Source organism: Pipistrellus kuhlii, unplaced genomic scaffold (genome assembly GCF_014108245.1).
Source record: "Pipistrellus kuhlii isolate mPipKuh1 unplaced genomic scaffold, mPipKuh1.p scaffold_m20_p_1, whole genome shotgun sequence".
NCBI lineage: Eukaryota > Metazoa > Chordata > Mammalia > Chiroptera > Vespertilionidae > Pipistrellus > Pipistrellus kuhlii.
Window position 1 is genome coordinate 49717628 of NW_023425404.1, and position 16968 is coordinate 49734595.

General features: G+C 45.7%; 1 protein-coding gene and 1 pseudogene across 1 annotated transcript in view; one reads left to right on the forward strand and one right to left on the reverse strand.

Annotated features, from left to right (window-relative positions):
• SORD (sorbitol dehydrogenase) overlaps positions 1-13810 on the reverse strand; it is a 34069-nt gene extending 20259 nt beyond the window's left edge. Inside the window, exons 1-2 of the mRNA XM_036443523.2 lie at positions 13636-13810; positions 3162-3195 (exon numbers count right to left, since the gene is read on the reverse strand). Of these exons, the coding sequence (XP_036299416.1) occupies positions 3162-3195; positions 13636-13698 (97 nt within the window). The 5' untranslated portion in view covers positions 13699-13810. The remainder of the gene's footprint in view (positions 1-3161; positions 3196-13635) is intronic.
• Positions 10088-10236, forward strand: LOC118710692 (annotated as a pseudogene).
• Positions 13811-16968: the final 3158 nt, after the last annotated feature.

Here is a 16968-nt window from a genome sequence, read left to right on the forward strand (position 1 = left end):
ATGAAGGAGAGAGCTTGGCTTCAAAGGCCAGGTACAAAATTTAGGCCACAGAGGAGGGCAAGCTTAATAGCAACCCAGATTGAGTCTTGCAAGACAAGGAAGCTTCCACAGAGTGAAATAACTGCATGAGGGTTAACTCTATGTGTCAAGTTAGCTAGGCTATGGTGCCCAGTTGTTGGGTCAATCACTAGATGTTGCTGTAAAGGTATTTTTCAGACGTGATCAATATTTAAGATATGGAAACAACCTAAGTGTCCATCAATGGGCAAATGGATAAAGAAAATGTAGTACATTTACATAATAGACTATTATTCAGCCATATAGAAGGACATGTTGCCATTTGCGACAACATGGATGGATCGTCAGGGCGTTATGCTAAGTGAAGTAAGTCAGACAGAAAAAGGCAAATATCAAATGATCTCACTAATATGATATTGTAGAATTAAAAACAAAACAAAACAGAAACAACAAGAAGAAAGAAAACAAGCTCACAGATACACAGAACAGATTGGTGGTTGCCAGAGGCGGGGGGTGGAGGTGGGTGGGGGAATAGATGAAATGGGTGAAGAAAGTCAAAAGGCACAAATTTTCAGTTGTGAAATAAGTCATGAGGATCTAATGTACGGCACAGCAACTGCAATTAATAATCCAGTGTTATCTGAAAGATGCCAAGAGATTACATCATAAAAGTTTTCATCATAAGAAAAAACTGTAACTACATGAAGTGATGAATGTTAACTAGACATTGTGATCACTTCACAATAGACCCAAATACTGAATCATTATGTTGATCACCCAAAACTAACATAATGTTGTATATCAATTAGACCTCAACTTTAAAAAACAAATACTCAAATCATTAGACTTTGGGTAAAGCAGACTACTCTCCATAATGTGGATATGCCTCATTCAATCCGTTGAAGTCCTTAAAACGAAAAGACAAGATTGAGGTTTTCTGAAGCTCAAGACTGACATTTTACCTGAATTTCCAGTTTGCTGGTCAGCCCTATAAACTTCTGATTTTCCAGCTCCAATAATCATGTGAGCCGATTCTTTAAAAAAGATCTTCCCCCTGCCCTCTGTATACATATATAATAAATCTATGTAACAAACCTCTCTCAGTTCAGTTTCTCGGGAGAACGTCAATACACTGCATAATTGAGATATTATTAGGAGGAAGAAATTCATTAATCATATGAGAGAAAAAAAAACTGTTTTCTAGGACATAACTGTTACGAGACAATTAATAGACTGGGCCTCTCACGAAAGGGAGGCTGGCAGAATCTAGGCGTGGCAACACTTCAGGAGCTGCCAAGCCATGTTTTCACGCCTGTTGTTTTGTTAACAGCAGGTAGTGTTAATTTAAGCCACTCAAATATTTCAACTGGCGTTTCAGCCTTCACAGGTTTGACCATAGTGAGATTTGGTGGTATTGTTGTTGTCCGTTTTCCAAGTTTAAAATAACGATGCTACTGCGCCCCTTTGCTAAAACAACTCCTAAAGGATTACTGGTTTAGTCTGAGATGACCATGTTACAAGTATCTCCCTGAGAAAAACAAAGAGACCCAAAGCTGCGCTGTGTACCCAGGTGTCTCACGCTGTCCTTGCCACCCACCTAGGGTGACCCACCAGGTGTGACCTTGTAGAACTTTCGCCACTTTTAGTTTGGGTGAACATAGTAAGAAATGGCGGGGTGAATTCTGAAATCTAAGGAAGGGAAAAGTCATTTGAGTTAGGAAAATTATCTCAGAATTTCCTCTCTTTAAGTTACCAACTTGTAATAAGAGGTTAAATTGGACTTGCTAGCCTGGCTGGCTGGTGTGGCTGGTGGTTAAGCATCAATCCATGAACCAGGAGGTTACGTTTGATTCCCAATCAGGGCTCAATCCACAGTAGAGGTGTGCAGGAGGCAGCCAATCAATGATTCTCATCATTAATGTTTCTATCTCTCTCTTCCTCTCTCTCTCAAACCAATAAAAACATTTTTTTAAAAAACTGACTTGCTAGAACTCTAGGTGAAATGTACCACTGATTTACTTTCCAATTCAAGGATAGCAAAAGGCAAGAAAGTGAGAGCAGAATGCTGCCTCCAGGAGAAAAGCAGTCCCAGGATCCTTTGAGTCAAAGGCAGCCCTTGTTTGGCCACCTCTAGAATCAACACCAACTTTTCAGGACACAGCGAGTTGTCTCTTTCACTCCTCTAACACTGATATCTTGGAGAAAACACCTAAGTCCTAAATATACATTACTTGCTAAATACTGCTAGAAATGGCTCTTGTCTGTAAACCAATAACCTAACTGACCTTTAAAGAGCAAAGTTCTAGGAACGCCAGGAAAGCTTCCTTCAATCTGATGCTCTCCCAGAAGCTACAGGTGTGGGGTAAGGTGGGACAGCATAACCCATCAAGGACAGGAAGGGGACCTGACCGGCTGGATGTGAGATAAGCTATCTGCAGACGCCCTGTGCCTTGCTCTCAGCCTTACTGGCAGATCACGAAATGGAAACTCCAGGGACGGGAGGGATTGAAAAACTGTCAACAGGGATCTACCTTAGTCAATAGGGTGGCATGCCTTGCCCAGGTAGACACCACCCAGGAAACATGTGTCATCTCGGTCACTGGCTGGCACAGTGAGAGGCTAGCTAGAGTGAAACAGAGCTGGTGGAACCCTGCCCCAGCGTGCACACCCACTTGTGGCACCCGGATGGTTAAGGGCAGTGGGGCAGGGTTCCATGCAGCCCCTCCCATCCCCAATGGACAGATCCTGGCCTTCCTGGCAGGATACTCCCTTTTCTGACCAAAACATTAAGTTCTGCAGTCTCACTCCTTTTCAACATTTGGATTCAGCCACCCAAATAGTGGCTTATCCCAAAGTCAAAAGAACAATTCTGCTTTTGGTCCATGTGTTACGCCCAACACTCTTTGGGACAAGCCAGCAGTCTGACATGGTAGCTCTTCTTATTCTATCACTGTCTGTTTTATTGCATCGGCCAAGTGGCGTGTATCCAGTCATGCTGTGGACGGTGGAGGAGGTGGAGCCTAACAAGAGCATAGCTTTAAATAGAGGCAAAACTGTCAATTGTAGCAGGAGAGGGTGAGGAAGCAATGCCCATGTGTCTCCAGGGGAAATAAGAAGATATGTTGAATATCCCAAGGACCTACCATTTGGGCCTGGCTCAGGAACAGGATAGTTCTCCTAAAGAAAAGAAAACAGAAAAACCAGTTAGCATGCATAATAAATTTACCTTATGAACATTCTCATTAAAAAAAAAAAAAAATTTAAATTGGAGTTTCATTCAAATGTTCCTTTTTGGAGTTAACGCAGGCTCAGGCCAGACTGTTGCTGGGTAGCTGCCAGGGGGCTACACGGAATAGCGCTGCCCTCACATCACTCAGCGCTGGCTTGCCTGGGACTCAAAGAAGAGCATACTGTGTGCGTCCCCAGGTGAAAGGATGTTTGGGCTGCCACCTACAGCTGCATTCCTTATCACATCCTTCTCTCCTGAAAACACACAGATACAGATTTGTTTGGCCTGGCTAACTTGGGCAGGGAAAGTTTGAAGGCGTTTCTAGCTGCTACATGAGAGCAGCTCCCAGAATGAAAAAGTGTGTGGCTGCTCTTTTCCCTGTACACAGGGCCCAGACCAACACGTGGCCCAGAGTGTGAGAGGTCCTTGGGAAAACATGGGACCTGTTCACAGATTCAAAAAGCAATCTGAATTTTTCTGTGTTCACGGCTATTATTTATTTCTTTTAGAGAAAGGAAGGGAAAAAGAGAAAAACTGATTTGTTGTCCCATTTATGTATGTATTTATTAACCAATAAATCCTTGTATGTGTCCTGACTGGAGATCAAATCCACAAACTTGGCAGATTGGGACGATGCTTCAACCAACTGAGCCGCCCACCTTGGATACAGCTATTATTATTATTATTATTATTTTCCCTCAATGTCAACTGGCTAGGAAATTCCTAGTGATGAGGAAGGACAGCGAGTGGGCAAGTCCAAGTGGTTATTTTATTAACTAGAGGCCCAATACATGAAATTCGTGCAAGGGTAGGCCTCCGAGGCCCCGTCCCCTACCCACTGGTCATTCCGGAAGGTTGTTCTGCCATCCGTGTAGTTAACATATTAGCTCTTTCTGCCGAGACCGGTTTGGCTCAATGGATAGAGCGTCGGCTTGGGGAACTGAAGGGTCCCGGGTTCGATTCTGGTCAGGGGCATGTACCTTGGTTGTGGGCATATCCCCGGTGGGGGGTGTGCAAGAGGCAGCTGATCGATGACTCTCTCTCGTCGATGTTTCTAACTCTGTCTCTCTCCCTTCCTCTCTGTGCAAAATCAATAGAATATATTGAAAAAAGAAAAGAAAGAAAAAAAAAAAAGAAGAAAAATCCTAAGAACTGAAATTTGGTTTAGGTAATGCGAAATAAAAATTTAAAAAAAAAACAAAACAAAAAACAAAACAAAAAAAACATATTAGCTCTTTCTTATAAAGGAGTCTTTGAATGCAGCCTAAAAGAGGAAGAAGGGATATGAAATGTTCACAGCACCTACTATGTGCCAGACAGTGTTCTGGGCTTTACACACATCATGGCACATGGTCCTCACCAAAGCCCATCTCATTTGCAGATGAGAAACCTGAGGCTGGGAAGTTCAATAACTCAGTCAAAACCATACTGCCGGAGCGGACAGGTTAGGGCTAGCCCCAGGTGTGTCTGATTCCCAAGCTGCTTCAGTGCATCCCACTGCACCCCAGGGTGAAATACGCCTTTTCTCCTTCAGGGGTGGTGGTGCAAGGAGCCATCTATTGGGTGATGAGATGGGCACTGGGCCACACGCAGAGCACTCTGGGAGGGACACTACTCAAAGCTTTCCTGCTGAAAGCTTCCCCAGGATGCTTTTATAGGCAGCAATACACAACATGGGGTTTATTTAGCTAACAAGATGATATCCTTAATGCCAAAGACAGTGCCTTCAGTCTCTTCGGAACCAGTTAGTGTTCTGCCCCAAACCTGGTTTCTTATACTGGTTACATATCTATTCTCTGTAACGGTGTTTCCATGGGAGGTCCGAGGTTCTCGCTCATCTCAGATTACCAGCCCTTTCTGTTGAAGTAGCTCAGTGCTAATTTGAACTCCTTGCCTCCAGGGAAACAAAGTCCCAAGTGATCATGCTAATGCTGACCAACTGCTTTGTATCAGGCTCTGTGCTAAGTGCTGTACACGTATCACCTTGTATAACCATCAGGACAGCCTGTGTGGTACCTTCTGTTATTATCTCATTTTCCATATGCTGAGACTGAGAAGGGTGAGATTTAGCAAACTGCCCATGGGAACGCTAAGGTAGTAACTGGTGGGGCTGCATCCAAAGCAGCCTGATGTGGGCAGAGGGGCTCAAGGCAGTTTTTCATCTCCTAATAATTTAAACTGGCTACATCTGCAAGGAAGGAAGACAGATGTGAGGGAGGGAGGGAGGGAGAGAGGGAGGAAAGGAGGGTAAGAAGGGGATAGAGAATCCATTTAGAAATGGGCAACTCAGGATAGCGATCACCAAAATCTTTTTCAAAGAATTTGCTGGTCCCACACCTGATATTACACAACACCAGGGACTGCTGTATAGCTGTTTCTGTGATACGGAGTGAAATTTTAAACCGTAGGTTAAAACAAGCTTTTATTTCAAACGTGGAAATGCATCCTATTCTGCCCCCTAAAGGCACTAGTAGGCAACTTCTCAGGCCCAGAGAAAATTCCTCAGCCACACTCCTAGTAGCTTGCCTCCAGCCAGGCTAGACCTGAACACCCATTTGAGCGTGGAGGGGGGCAGGGGGGGGGGCGGGGTAAGATTCCAGCAATTGTTGGGCACACGGAGCAGGCCCTAAGTGTCACTAGACACCACTATTGTAAATATTGACTGCTACAGACCAGCTTTGACCTTCCCAGAGGAGCAAGGCTGAGTGACCTTCCCAGACACTAGGGGGTGCTGCGCCAATAGCCTGGATTTTCCTTCTCAGCAGAACACACTTTCTGGAGACAAGGCGATTATTATTCTTTAAATATATTTTCCATATCCCTGTGGGAACATGGAATCATCTCAGGTGCCTCTAGCATCCTAAATGTTATCTTACCTTCCCTAAATATATTTTCTCAAATTAGCCTAAATATGTTCTTAAATATATTTTTTCTTGATTTCAGAAATGAAGGGAGATTCAGACATCAACAATGAGAAAGAATCATTGATTGGCTGCCTCTTCCACATCCCACACTGGGAATTGAGCCCGCCACCCTGGCATGTGCCCTGACAGGGAATCAAATCATGACCTCCTGGTTCATAAGTTGATGCTCAACCACTGAACCATGTCAGTTGGGCTTTGAGAATTTAAATACCTTTCCCCATAAACCAACTTTCCTTTTATGCCCTTTTCTTGATGACTCTCATCACCCTTACAACTCAGCTTGGCTCCTGACTCCCCTCTCAGCAGGAGACATGCCACCTGAGCACAAGACCATGCTAAAGACCTGCCCATAAGTCGGTAAGTATCATCCCAAGCCTAGCTGTGGAGCTCGGTGTATTAGAAAGTTATCACAGCATGGTCACTAACAAAACCTTGCTTTTTGGTCATGGTTCCTTGCTTTTTGTTGGTGATGTTGGCTACAATCCTGTTTACTCAATCTCCTTTTCTTTTCTCAGGATTTAATGGTGATATTCTCTCATTTGTCCTGTTTCTCATTTATCAAAGTTCCTTAGTTCCTCTGATATCTGGAACTTTAACTCTTATTCCCACGGCCCAATCAGGCACAGTCAAGGTTTCCTAAACCCAATTTCTTACCTGTGAGTGATAGTAACAAGGAGATGAACTGAGTAACTAACTGTTCTTTATTGTAGTTATGTCAGTTTTTCAGCATTTTTTCACTTTTAGTCATGGTTTACATACATATTCTCCCTTCTATCCCCTTGAGGTCTTCCCATTTACTCCACCCCCACCCTCACCCCCATCCACCCACCACCACTACCACCACCACCACCAATACCTGAATAAATCATGGAAATATTGTGGGAACATGGAATCATCTCAGGTGCCTCTAGCATCCTAAATGTTATCTTGCCTTCCCTAAATACATTTTCTCAAATTAGCCTAAATATGTTTCCAGATATATATTTTTTTGTTTTTTGTTTTAAATATATTTTATTGATTTTGTACAGAGAGGAAGGGAGAGAGACAGAGTTAGAAACATCGATGAGAGAGTCATCAGTCAGCTGCCTCTTGCACACCCCCTACTGGGGACATGCCCGCAACCAAGGTACGTGCCCTTGACCAGAATAGAACCCGGGACCTTTCAGTCCCCAAGCCGACGCTCTATTCATTGAGCCAAACCGGTTTCAGCCTCAAGATATATTTTAATAGTCCCCTTTCCTCTGCTTCCACCTGCGCATCTGAGTTCACACCCTCAGTATAGTATTTTGCATGGCTTGTAGCACTGGCCTCCACATGAGAAGAAATCGGAGGAAGATGCCAACCTGAGTGGCGCAGTGCAGGCCCTCGAGCCGCCTGTCCATGTTCAAACCCAGGCTCCCTGCCACCAGCTGTGACCTCAGGGTCATTACATAACCTCTTCATGCCCTCACTTTCATCCTCTGTTTAATTAAGATAATCATAAAAGGGTACCCTTTTATGATTATCTTAATTAAACAGAGGATGAAAGTGAGGGCACTAAGAGTAAATAAGATAGCTTATTACAAAAGAACGAAAATCAAAGTTCTTTTCCTATAATTAGCTCCCAGTATGGTTGAACCAGCTATGGACAACCTTCCTTGTCCTTTTCCTTTTGAAAGGGTAAAGATGTTGTTTTGGAGGAAAGTTGTATTTCACTTGTTTTCTTTCTTTTTTTGTTTTTGTATTTTGTTTGTTTTATTTATTAAAAAAAAATTTTTTTTATTGATTTCAGAAAGGGAGAGGGAATGATAGAAACATCAATGATGAGGAAGAATCATTGACCAGAGAAGGCCCCCACTGGGGGGTCGAGCCCACAACCAGGGCATGTGCCTCGACCAGAAATTAAACCACGATCTCCTGGATCATAGGTCTGCGCACACTGAGCCATGCCTAGTTGGACTGTATTTCCCTTGATTCCATGTCATGACTAGAGAACTTGACTGCTCCTTTCAAGGCTGGGATAGGGATATGAGGCAAGATGCCAGCAATGTTTTAGGCTTCATTCTATCAATTGTATTATAGATAAGACGTAAAGCTACACCCCCTGCCTCAGAGTGAGGGGCAGCGGGCATGGCTGGAAGGAGGTCACCTGCCCCAAGTCCTCAAAGTCCACCTTCTCCCGCCCGCCAGGTCTCCTGTCAACCAGTTGGCTGGCTGTCCTGCACACTCAGGGAAAGCAGAGCAGGAGGCCTTATTTTTGCTCTCTTGCCTCGTCAATTTTCCTCCCTTAGAATGCCTAAGGGGTGTGTTGAGGGTGGGAGGAAAATCCAAAGGTTTCCTGTTGGCCATTTTGTCATAAGAGGCTTTGTTCTTGGCATTGGTCCTGGCAAAAGGGGTCAAAGTAGAAGGGTCAGACACTCTCCCAAAGTCCACTCAGCCAGGCTCCAGTCCAGCTGTCAGTGCTCCAAGCCTTCTGAATTCTCAAACTCACTCTCTGCTCATTTGCTTACCTCCCAGGAACCATTTCACCCTGGTTGATTAACCCTAACCCTCTCCTTCTTCGAGATTCCACATGAGGAGGGAAGTGAGGGGAAAAGAGGCATTTGGGATGACTTCCTAATTCCTGTGGGAATTGGGGGAGATATAGGTTTGGAAGTGTTAGGATTGTGGTGTTTGGGGACATCCAGGTCCAACAGGCATGAATCATGAACTCAGAATGAAACAAAAACCTGCGAGGCTTCTCTATCCTCACTAGCTGGGAAGGTAACCCCTTCCTCTCTGAAATTCCCCAGCACCTAGAACTGAATCCATGCAGGATGGTGAAAGGATTATTTAATTCTCAGCTATGATAAATGAATAGGCTTGAAAAATAATTTCCTCCTAATTCAAAATGTGTGAACATAACCATACATGAACTTACTAGACAATTATTTTTTCTTTTAGGTACAAAACTGATTATTTATTTAGAATGAAAAATAAAACGACAATGACTAACAAATGTTAAGAAATGATAGTGCCGAAACCGGTTTGGCTCAATGGATAGAGCATCGGCCTGTGGACTGAAAGGTCCCAGATTCAATTCCAGTCAAGGGCATGTACATTGGTTGTGGGCACATCCCCAGTAGGGGGTGTGGTGTGCAGGAGGCAGCTGGTCGATGTTTCTCTCTCATCAATTTTCTAGCTCTCTATCCCTCTCCCTTCCTCTCTGTAAAAAGTCAATAAAATATATCAAAAGAAAAAAAGAAAGCTGATAGTATGACAAAATTCAAAAGACAGAAATAATAACTCAAATCTTCATGGAACTCATTAATGTTTAAACTTGATCCTGACACATAACTGTCTCTGCTCTTTATAATTAAGATCAACCCATAATCCTCAAATTATTTCCCCTTCAACTTGTTCTCTTCACATACAGCTAATTATAAAACATTCAGGTGTACATCAATGCCTGGAGAGATATATGTAAATTCTATAGATAACTCTCCATGGCATTCAGCTCCCTGGACATGAGGACTGTGTTGTTCCTATTCTCCCTACCCAGATGCTTGTGCCTAAAACCTGGTAGAGCTGGCTATCAGGAATTAGGAGATGAACTTTTACTGGTATGTGATGCAATGTGGACATAAACTAAGAGGAGCTTTAGAAATGTTTGCAGCATTTTGATATTAATGTAACATCCAAAGGTAGCAATATAAATAAATTGGTCCATCTCAGAAAGTTTGTGAAGCACCCAGCCAGCATGGCTCAGTGGTTGAGCATCGACCCATGAACCAGGTCATGATTTGATTCCTGGTCAGGGAATATGCCCAGGTTTCTGGCTTGATCCCCAGTGGGGGGCATTTAGGAGGCATCCGATCAACGATTCTCTCACATCTTTGATGTTTCTCTCTCTCTCCCTCCCTCTATCTCTCTATAAAATCAATAAAATCATATTAGGACCCCTTGGCAATGGGCAAGGAGACACCTGACTGACTGGTGGTGTTTCTCTTATGTCAATCGGGGGCAAAGCAGAAGTATAGTCCTTAGTTCATCCTAGCTTGATACCTGTGTTGGTGGCCAGGGCTGTTTCATGCCTGAGGCACATTTAAACAAATAAATGTTTCATCCACAATTTAAAAAAAAAAAAACATCTTGAGAAAAAATAACAGTTTGTGAAGCATTGTGAGGATTGAGTATTCTGAATTCTCATAAATATAGAATCTAACTCATGCTTTGAAGTTCAGGTGATCTGAGATTAATCCTTAGTAAATAAGAGTTAGCCTAACTTACTTGATTTAAGTAAAACAGATATGTCTTTATTTTATTTGGGTTTTTAAAAAATAAGTTCATATTAATAACTGACTTTGATGTCTATGAAATATTTCTAGAGTTTAAATGATTTTTTAAAAAGAATAAAGGATGCATAAATGATTGCTTGCTGACAGACAGCTGAAGGCATTTCAATCTACATGTTATTGCCTCCTCATGGCCAAACACCTGAACAGCCAGAGGTAGTGGTGGGCAAACTCATTAGTCAACAGAGCCAAATATCAACAGTACAAGGATTGAAATTTCTTTTGAGAGCCAAATTTTTTAAACTTAAACTATATAGGTAGGTACACTGTTAACTTAATTAGGATACTCCTTCAATTGCATTGTACATGCGCACCCACACATGGTATTTTGTGGAAGAGCCACACTCAAGAGGCCAAAGAACCACATGTGGTTCAGGAGCCGTGGTTTGTGGACCACTGCCTTAGGACAATTTGTGTTAATAAAAAGCAAGGGGTCCTGAGACAAGGGAGAACTTAGTTTCTTTAGCCAAGCTCCTCTGGCCCCGCAAATGCCTTCCAAAATTGTTTATCTCTGGATCCTTGATTAATTTACACACAGCACCTTCTCCAGATTCCTGAACCCCTTCTAGATGCTGAGAAACACACACTGGCATTAATAGGGGACATTAAAGACTTCTCCAGAATGAGAAGCTGCAGACATTAGAGGTAGACAGCTGTCCCAAGATGACTAATGGTGTATAACTATGGGTTGTCACTGAACTCTGAATTATTTGATTTTTTTTTTTATCTGTTTGCTAATGATGTTATTCATACAAATACCTATACTTGTTCCTTGGATTTTTCTACATAGTCCCACTGCTTATGATTACTGAACATGTGTAAAATAACTGTAAATACTCTTTTCATGGCATATGTAAATGTGATACTACATGCCAAATATATATATATATATATATATATATATATATACACACACAGAAGGCAAACCTTGGGTCATAATGGTTCAGAAGATAGCAATAATCTAGAGTGCTTTTTTTTTTTTTCCACAATGAAGGCCATAAGACTTGACTGCTTTCCATTGACCTACCTTTCCCTTTTTGGGAAAATTCCACTCCAATCCGTATCCCATGGTTATGGTATTGCCCCATCCCCAGTGCTCAAGATAATGTAGATTCTGAGACTTCCTAGGAACAAGCCTTCCTAGCTCTGGGAGTCTGACCACACAATCAGAACAAAAGTTTGGCCGAAACCAGCTTGGCTCAGTGGTTAGTGTCGGCCTCCGGACTAAAAGGTCCCAGGTTCGATTCCGGTCAAGGGTATGTACCTTGGTTGCAAGCAGATCCTCAGTAGGGGGTGTGCAGGAGGCAGCTGGTCTATGTTTCTTGCTCATTGATGTTTCTAACTCCCTCTCCCTCTCCCTTCCTCTCTGTAAAAAATCAATAAAATATATATATTTTTTAAATCTTAAAAAAGAAATAAAAAGTTTGGTCATTGATATATGACCAAAAGGGGAAATTGTAAATGAAAAAGGACTTCTATGGGAAGTAACCTCACAGGGTGATGTGATCCTAAATTCAGAACTGGGAAAGTCATGGTGAATAGTCACACCGTAGGCATATAACTTTTAAAATTACGTTTTTGTTGATTTTAGCAAGAGAAGGAGAGAGAGAGAAACATTGGTGTAAGAAACATCAGACGGCCTCTTGCACACCCCCACCAGGGATGGAGCCCACAACCTGGGCATGTGCCCCACATTGAACCGGGGCCCGCTGGTGCCCGGGACTTCACTCAACCAACTGAGCCACACCAGCCAGGACTATAACGTTAGTAAAAAGCTTATCTTTGCCTTAAGTAAGCCCTGGCCATTCATTCTTCCTCTTCATCTCGGTTAACACACCTTTGAAAAACACTCTTTCAGACCCCTTCTTCTAATAGATAAAACACCCCTTTCAGACCTCTCCTAAAGCAGGCCAACCTCAAGAGAGCACAAAATCTCATTTCCTGTTCCCTGGCACACGTTTTCTCGGATGTTTCTTACATCAACAGCTTCAACAATCAGCTCAAGCAGCGTCCATCTCTCGGACCTCCTTCCTGGGCCAGGGGGCCTTCACTCTCTCTGACCGCCATCAAAGCCCTCACACTTGTATTGTTACTGCACCTCTCTATCTCCCTGGGGCAGACAGGTGGCTCGGTTAGGGGCAGCGTCCTCCTCTCTGGGCACCCAGCGGAGTAACCTGCTGGGTCTCTCCAATCCGGATCCTGGCGATGCGTGTTCTCTTTGAGGGGGAAGGATGTGTTAGGGAGCAAAAGGGATGGCTGGCACCTGTCCCACTTACCCACTGCCACCCCAAGCCCATCTGGATGGACTTTGTCCGGGAGCCCTGGCACACTCCCAGAGCTGACTTTGCAGCTCCCTAAACTCCTAAACTTTGGCCTCAGGAGCCAGGGGCAGAGGCAGGGTCTGGGTGGAGGAGAAAAATACACTAGTACACCATGCTTCTAAAGGTACAGGGAGCGGGGTCAGAAAGGGAAAAGGCTGGAAAGCGAACCAGACGTGGACCACGGGAGGTGAGGCAGAAAGGAGCTTTATAGACATGGAGCCTCTCAAGACCCAGGAGCCTGGCAGGGGCACAGGGAACACCAGGAGTCCTGGGGGTGCAGGCGGAGCTGTTAGGAAAGCAGGAAGGAGCAGAGCACCTAGTTCAGAAAGAGCTGGGCGCTCTCCTGATCACAATAATCATGCAAAGGAGGCTTTATCAGCTGCAAGCAAGAGGGATTAAATACGAGTTCTGCAGCTTTGAAACATCCCTCCGGCCCTGCTTTCTGCCCTGCACTGTCTGCCCAGAGAAATTTTGGGGGGGCACGTTCTAAGCCAGGCAGCCTCCCCGGTAGGTAGCCCTTCTGAAAAGTGCAATGACAGAGGCGAACTAGCAGTCACCCCGCCACCTTCCCGGGCTCCAGCCACGTGCCGGCCTCGGGCTCCGTTCCGGGAGGGGAGGCGCGCGACACCAACCCGGCTCCTCGCATCACATGCCAACCGCCTCCCTCCCTCCCTCCCTCCCCAACAAGGTAACGAACGAACTGGGATCGGAGCGACCGGGACCGAGCGGAGCGGGGCCGGGCCGCGCAGGGACGGGCGAGCTGGGCCGGCCGGGCTCCGAGGCCGGAGGGCAGGGTCGGGCTGGGCTCCCCACTCCCCTCCCCGCCTCACCAGGCGCAGGTCCCCGGGGCCGTGCACCACCAGGGACAGGTTCTCGGACTTGGCCGCCGCCATGTCGCTCTGCCCTCCGGGGTGGAAGCTGCGCTCCGCAGGACGCCTGGAGGTTGTGGCGGCTGCCTGGCCGGGGGGTCGAGGGCAGGAGGCTGGAGGCCGGGCTTGGACTTGGGCGAGGCGGGGGCGGGGCTTCCTGGTCGCTGACAGCGGGGGCGGGGCTAGTGAGCGGGGCCAGGCTCCGCCCCCTTTCCCCACCCCCCCTTCCTGCTTCCTCCCCTGCTGGAGCCCCTAAGGACGGATGAGGTCTCTGGGAGAGGAAGCAGATCCCCATCCTCCGTCTGCTGCACACCTGTCAGCCTCACATCCAATCAAACATTGCTGCCTCGAAAGCAGCTGGCACAGTCAACAGCCACCGGACCAGTGTTTGCAAACTTCGGCTGCAGAAGATCGGGGATGCTCCATGTGAGGCAGGTTCTGGGGATCCGCGGGATCAGCGGGATCAGCGCTGAGACACTGATAGCCCAAGCTAGGTCTGAGGAGAGGCCTGTGGGTCTGTATGGTTAGCGCCGGGAATGCTGAGGCCCAGGAACAGGAGCCTCGCTGGTGTTGGCCTGGTGCCTCCAGCATCCAGCAAAGCACCTGGCACCAGAAGGCGTGAATGAGTGGACGGGTGCATCAGGGTAGAGAGGCTGTGAAGTGGAGAGCATGTGAGGTCTTGCTCCCTGGCATGTGTCCTCCGTTTGACTCAAACGCATAAAAATTCTCCAAAAGGAAGAAACAGCTGTGAAAGGAATCTGTGAGCCTCTTTCTCCTCACTGGCTCCACTTCTTATGATAGAAGCCGGGGTTCTGCTTAGTAACTTATTCCTTCAAGCCTCTCTCCCCTTAGAGACAGTGAAGTTTTCTTCTAACGGGAGAGAGCTGCCCCACGGAGAGGCCTAACTCCATGAAGGCCCCTCCCTTTCAGAGCAGCGCACAGGATTTCATTCCCTATAACCCCTTTTCCAGACACTCAGCCAGCTCCTTGTACCTCCTCCCGGGGACCTTCCTCCAGCCCTTCAAGATGCCTGTTTGGCACTTTGTATGCCCACATATAGGACACAGCCTGTGCTTTTGTGGACGGAAGGGGCCACATGCTGACCTGACAAGCTCAGGGGAGGCCTACATGGCAGTCTTGCAAACTCAGAGACCTAAAGGAACCACAAAGGATGGTCTGAAATTAAACTTTAACTAAAAGCAGTGACGGTGGGCAGTTACGTCCTAGGCCGGTATCTTCACAGACAAGGTCAACCTTGACCTGAACTGAGCCTATCTGTCCTTTTGCATCTGTGATAACCTACCCTTTGAAAGGTCTGGGTAACTTGTTACTTCCCTTTTTCTGGAGCCCCTGAGGCACAACCAAATGTGGTGGGTGCCAGGACAGATACCACAAACTCCTTCATTATCATGTTAATTGTTCCTGCACCCACCTAAGTATGTGTCCATCATTTTTACTTTTTATCCAATCCCAGGAGTTCCCTACCTGCCCCCCCCTCCCCACTCCCCGCTTTGCTTTATCCTTCCTCCTTAATCCATCACCAAAGAATTTCATGTAACCCACCTACATCCCTCCTTTGATTGCAATGTATAAATCCAAATGTAACCCATTATCTGGAGCATTCTCTCAGTTCATTGAGGTTCTGCTTCCCAGCTTCTGTGCACAGTTTGACTCAAATAAATTCACAAAAATTCTTTACAAGTTTTAATGTTTTGTGTGTGTGTGTGTGTGTGTGTGTGTGTGTGTGTTTAATGTTAACACTTTCAATCCTTCCCCAAGGCACTGGAAGCCTCATTTCTTAAATAGAACCTGGTAAGATGTTCTGTACAGTATAGGGACTCAAAACATTTTTATTGATGAATGTGGATCAAGCTCTAGAACCTCAAAGGGCAAGTTGATAGATTTCTTGGAAAACTGACATTTTTAATATAAAAAATGTAAGTTATTTCTATAGTATTTAAACAATTTGTTGTGACATTTCTACATAATTTCCTAACAGAGACCAGCATTGACAGTGGTGAGGAACACTAGGCATTCTCCTGAGTAAGGGACAAAATGCTGGCTTTGCCTTTGCTGGTGGCCTGTGGGGCACAGCTTTGGGTTGCTGCCTGAGTTTCCCCAAACAGCACAGCGCTATGAGGCATGTTACGCCCAGACTTCGTGATCCCCAAAGACCACCAGGGAGCCGAGTCCGATGCAATAAACAAAAGAGCCTTTTCCATGCTAGCATGGGCTCTGTCCCACGCACGCCGGCAGCATGGCAGAAGAGAGCAAATTTCGCCCAGTCCAGAGGTTTTACTCCGGTCGGTGGTGATGTCACTGCCTCGGCTAACCCTGATTGGTTGGGTGAGGACTAGGGTTCAATTACAGACTGGAGGATAACTTCGCCCTGCCCCACAGTGGAGTCCCGCCCTGCCCTCTCATTCCCCCCTTGTCTAATGTGCCTGAGTCAAATCATTGACTCAGCCTACTTCCTTTCAGCATAAACAACAAATACAGTTACCAAGACCCTTAGTACCACAGTTCCCATCAGTATTGTCCTCACTGAAGTCCAGTTCCCCTCCTGCAGGCATCAGTTCTCCTCCTGGCCTGCATGGAGCCCAGGCTGGGGATCTCACAGGTGAGGCTGCTAGTTGCCAGAATCCAGGCCATGCAGGAGCTGGCAATCATGTAGTGAGGTCTGGGTGCCATCTACTTCAACAGCAGTGGGCGTGCTCAGGATAACAGTGTAGCGTCCCTTTGAGTCCTTGTGCAGTGAATTTCTTTACCCACATTGAATTCCTGGGCTACAGGGTCTGTGGTGGGCACTGGCAGTGCATCTGGAACAAGCAAACTACAGAGCCTGTAAGGACTTGAGCAAGGGAATGGTTACCATGCATGATCCCCTCCCAAAAGAGGGGAAACTTGTCCCAGTAAGGGGTACACCTGGCCATTAAGAGGGCAAGGGACAGGAGGTTGGTCCAATTTTCACCGATTCTAGTACACATTTAGTTAAACCCTTTTTCCAGAGTCTCACTTTACCTGTCCTAAGGCTAGAGCTATACTCTGAGATACCTTAGCTACCAAGGTGGGGCTGTTATCTGATACTGGCAGCCTGAATCTAGGTATAATCTCCTGGAGTAATCTCTTGACTACTATAGAGGCAGTTTTTGTCTTAGTGGGGTATACTTCAACCTAATCTGAAGTGTCTACAGAAACTAGACCTTAATGCTGGTGGTTTAATCTCTGAAATCCACCTACCAATGCTCTCTTGGGGAAGTTCCCTGGGACCCGAATTCCCAGGGGGACCCCCTT